The sequence below is a fragment of the Lactuca sativa genome, chromosome 5, assembly GCF_002870075.4.
Source record: "Lactuca sativa cultivar Salinas chromosome 5, Lsat_Salinas_v11, whole genome shotgun sequence".
NCBI classification, from domain to species: domain Eukaryota; kingdom Viridiplantae; phylum Streptophyta; class Magnoliopsida; order Asterales; family Asteraceae; genus Lactuca; species Lactuca sativa.
Window position 1 is genome coordinate 83,486,974 of NC_056627.2, and position 4,544 is coordinate 83,491,517.

Sequence of the window (4,544 nt, forward strand, 5' to 3'; positions counted from 1 at the left end):
TACAAAACATAAATACACAAGGATCAAACTTATAATATTTAAGTAATACCAGTTACATAAACAATATATCGAATTGGATCAAAACTTGAAGTTCTAAGTAATCTACCACAATAAACAAGAATAATTTTGCTACATGTTATCTTCTCCTTCATTTTGATACTTGTCATTTTCTAGATTTTTTTGAATTATTTAATATCCACTTGTCATTTTTATAGTTTTTTTTTTTTTTTCTTTTTTATTCAAATCTCACCTATTAAATGCCACCTCATATTAATTAATTTTATAAATATACTCATTAATGTACATATTAATTTTCTATTTTTGAATTTCTCTTTCTATTAATATATTAATTAATATATATATATATATATATATATATATATATATATATATATATATATATATATATATATATATATATATATATATATATTAATGTAGATATTACATTCATTTGTGAATTTATATTAATTAATTTTATGACTATAGTTTAATTAAAACCAAATTACATAAATAGTCCATGCGGTTTGCCAAAAGGTCACAAACTCAATCGTTACTTATTTTTTTTTTTATGAACATGGTCTTTGTGGTTACCAAAACTTTCTTTTAATAACCCGTGTAATACACGGGTTTCACACCTAGTACAAGTAATCAAACAGTAAGTAGAACGCAAATAGAAAATTGATAGGGCTTATTTCAAATTCTTATATTTACTCCAACAATTTGTATTTTCTTATCAATAACTCTCTTTCAAATTTTAAATTACCAATTACTATATCAGGTAGATTAACTGAGAACATAAGATAAATAAAGTGGATGAAATCATATATCCCTGGAAACTAAATTATGTATCGATGCATTGCATCTACCTAGTATGTTTAAATAAGTTTGTAACGAAAAGTAGAGAAGATGAGCTATTATACTAAAATAAATAATTCAACCCTTAACACCACTCAAGTTTGAAGTCGGCGTAGTAAGGCCTGCTGCCGTTTTTAAAACGGGGGTGGGAATCTGTTAGGGTGTCCCATCTTTCATGAGGTCTTCTCATTTGAACATGTTTCAGGTAATTCGGCCAATGCGCGGCTATTTTTGTCTTCTTCTCCAAGACCTCCCCCAGCATCATCTTGCAAACGTCTGACTTTACAATTACTTGCTTGGGATGGCAAATCTCAAAAAATGCATGAAAAAATGGAGAGCTTTCCCACTGGCATTCATCCTTACACACTTCAAATGTCAGAGTTTCCACGTTCGTAGCAGGAGGAAACTGGAGCCTTGTTTTTAAATCATCAAGGATGTCCATGTTCAATGGCGGCTGACGGTAGTACCAGACGGGTGCTATATGAAGGTAGCACTTCCTCGATAACTCGAGTGCTTCCCTCATCTTAAGAAGAAAAGAAGCATCAAAAGATTTCCTGGGTTTCATCCGAAACGTGATTTCCTCAAGTGTAGTAGAGGTTGGAAACGAGAGACTAGGCATTGTGCTGCCATCGAGGTGAAGAAAAAGTAATTTTGGAGTGTTAAGGTTTATGCCGATATGATTGTCTGGCAACCATATCAAGGACAATCTCTTGATCGAAGCAAATGTAAAACGGCAGTTTTCCAACTTCCAAAATCCCATATTAAGGGTTAAACTCTCGAGAAAAGGAACGCCTGTTTTGATCATATCCACAGATGCATCATCTGTCACCAGACCCGGACCACCTATCCATAATTCTGTCACACTGCTTCCTAATGATATTGAATGCACACTGCTGAATGGAAGAATATGCATCCCTTTGATTCCCATAGGCTGTAGATCACATTTAAACATGCGAAGATTTGGGACATTATTGATCTCCACACTAGGACAGTGTCGTATATCATTTGTATATATTTCCAATTTGTCAAGACAAGGAAGGCTTTTAATCTTGATGGTTTTCAGATCCTGAGAACAAGATTTTAGCTTTATATTTTCAAGCAACCTACAAGACGACAATATATGGTCAAGTAGTTGTTGACTTATGCGCACACGAAACAAGTGCAGTTCTCGTAGGGAAACACATTTGATTATCGGAGATTGATGGCTACTTGTCATCCGAACTGCATGGTCCATCACATACGTAGCCCAAACTCTTATCTTTGTTATGTTTACACATGAGAGTATCTCATCTGGCAAATTCATGTAGACTTGGTCAAATTTGATTGTGAAGGAAAGCTCTTTGAGACAAGTTTTGGTTGCCACTGAACGGATCCACTGTTCAGCAAGAGAAGCATGTTCATTTCTCCCAAGCCGGATATTAAGCTCAAAGCTTTCGATTGGTATGTTGTCACGGAGATACTTTCTTAGGGTGTTGTCAATGTAGACCAACATCAACTGTTTTCTTTCTTCTTCTTTGGGAACATGAAATATGAGGTTAGGGATGGTAGACCAAGCATGTAGCCATGACTTGGACAACACGCTGCTCTGGGCTGCTGCATTAACTGGTAACCGTAATTGTATATTCTGCATCAACTCTGGAACATCTTCTAGTCTCATCCCTTCTTTCATCACCTGAATCATTCATATCAACCGTGATCATCTCTTGGATCACAGATTTTCAGTTAATAATAAAAGCACCAACATCTTATAACTACGTAATTAATACAATTATTGTGTTTACAATACTTTGCAATCACCAAAACAAAATGAACAATGCTGTGCAAACACCGATGGATTTTCAACTTCCGATCAAACCAAAATTTTAGTGAATGCTGACAAAAAAATTTGCATATCCATCCCTATCTTATAACAAATTAATTAATATGTATATATTCAACTAGAAACAAGACCCTACAATGTTTGGCTGGGCTAATATCCAAACCAAAACTCTTACCCAACGCTTTCTAAACACACCACACAAAAAAAGATACCAAAACCGTGTTCAGTGAGCAAATTAATAGCACATAAAGTTTCATAAAAATTCATGGGATCGGTAAAAGAAAACCTAAACGCACAAAATTTGATTGATTCTTTATTAAGAAAAAGCCCCAATCTTATAATTTCGTGTATAATTGTTGTAGTCTCTGCCTTCAGTTCTGGCAGTAAACAAGATGTGCAAAACAAATTGGAGAATTTATTTACCTATCGATAGAAATCAGCATGCAAAAGCTAGAGGAAGTTCATGGATGGCGAAAATCTCGTTGATATTTATCATATAAAAAACATTAGTTAAAGAATTAATTATAAAGGATATTACCATAATTAAATGTCATAAATATTAATTATAAATAATATTTTTTAAAATTAATGTATTTTATATTTATTTAATCATACCTAATAAATGATGATTTTTTTTTTCCAAATGTCATCATCTAATTCAATATGTCACTTCACATTTTTTTAAGATTTTTCAATTTCATTTAAATCCACTTGACAAATTGTGGTTTTTTGGGCTTTGTTATTAAATCTAAAAATATAATAAAAAAATAAGGAAGCTTAAAAGTCTCCACAAATTCTCACTTAATTTGCCAATTAATATATTAAACTTAATTTAAATTCAAGTCAACATTCTTAATTGAAAAATATAATTTTCGGCCAATCCCTTTTTAATTCACGATAATTTGTAGAAACCTTCCAAAAATTGGTTCATTCACAGCTAATATTGATATTTTTTCAAATTAAATTTTGTAAATTATTAAACGACTAATGCTTAACAAAATATATTATTTTTTTAAAAAAAAAACCCGTTTATTACACAGATCTCACACCTAGTTATTATAATATTAGACATAAATAATGTCTATCACATTTAATTCTAATAATATTTCTTATAATTAATATTCCAGTTAATATTTTCTTATACGTGCTCTTAGGGTATATGTTAGAAAATCTCATTAAATTAATTGAGATGAGAGAACAATTAAATTAAATAGAACAGACAACAATCGCATATACCCTCGGAAACTAAATTATATATCGATACATTGCATCTAGGAAGTACATATGTAATGTTTGCATAAATCTTCTATCCTAATAAAAGAGCATCTAATTCCTATATAACAATAGCTAAACATCCTCCCATCTAATTTTCCTGCTGAAACCATCTATGTAAAATTCCTGCTTTGCACTTATGCAGTCAATCCCACTCAAAATGTTTTAGAACTCTGTATTCTTCAATTCTCATTGCAATCAATAGTATAAAATCAGCAAATCATATAATCTTCAACTGCTCATCCAGAGTATTCCCATTAGGAAGAGACCACTCAATATCTTTTGATCTAAACCAGAATCCTCACAAATTTCTCTGGATTTAGACTTTATGATATTGAATAGACCACCACCAAGCTACACCCCCTCCACATTTTCATATGGTTTATTTCTCTTTCTCATTCTTCTCTTTTTTCTTTGCATCCTTCTTCTTCAACATAAATGAGTATACAATTAATTATTTTAGTTTTGTGTGTTGTTGACGTTTTAAGGATTACATTATATAGTAATAACATTGTTTTTGAATTTGTATTATTAGGATATATACGACAACAACAACAAAAAGAGACTCGTGAATCCTATTGGAAAGTGATAAGAA

The 4,544-nt window shown here is 31.5% G+C and overlaps 1 protein-coding gene across 1 annotated transcript; it reads right to left on the bottom strand.

Moving 5' to 3' along the window:
• Positions 1 to 943: 943 nt before the first annotated feature.
• Positions 944 to 2,539, bottom strand: LOC111890030 (FBD-associated F-box protein At5g56370). The gene has a single exon (XM_023886192.1). It carries the CDS (start codon positions 2,537 to 2,539, stop codon positions 944 to 946), a length of 1,596 nt encoding a protein of 531 aa, XP_023741960.1.
• Between the last annotated feature and the right edge of the window lie 2,005 nt (positions 2,540 to 4,544).

Bases quoted from the DNA above. Each gene is read 5' to 3' on its own strand.
- LOC111890030 (XM_023886192.1), bottom strand. From the start codon at position 2,539: ATGATTCAGGTGATGAAAGAAGGGATGAGACTAGAAGATGTTCCAGAG.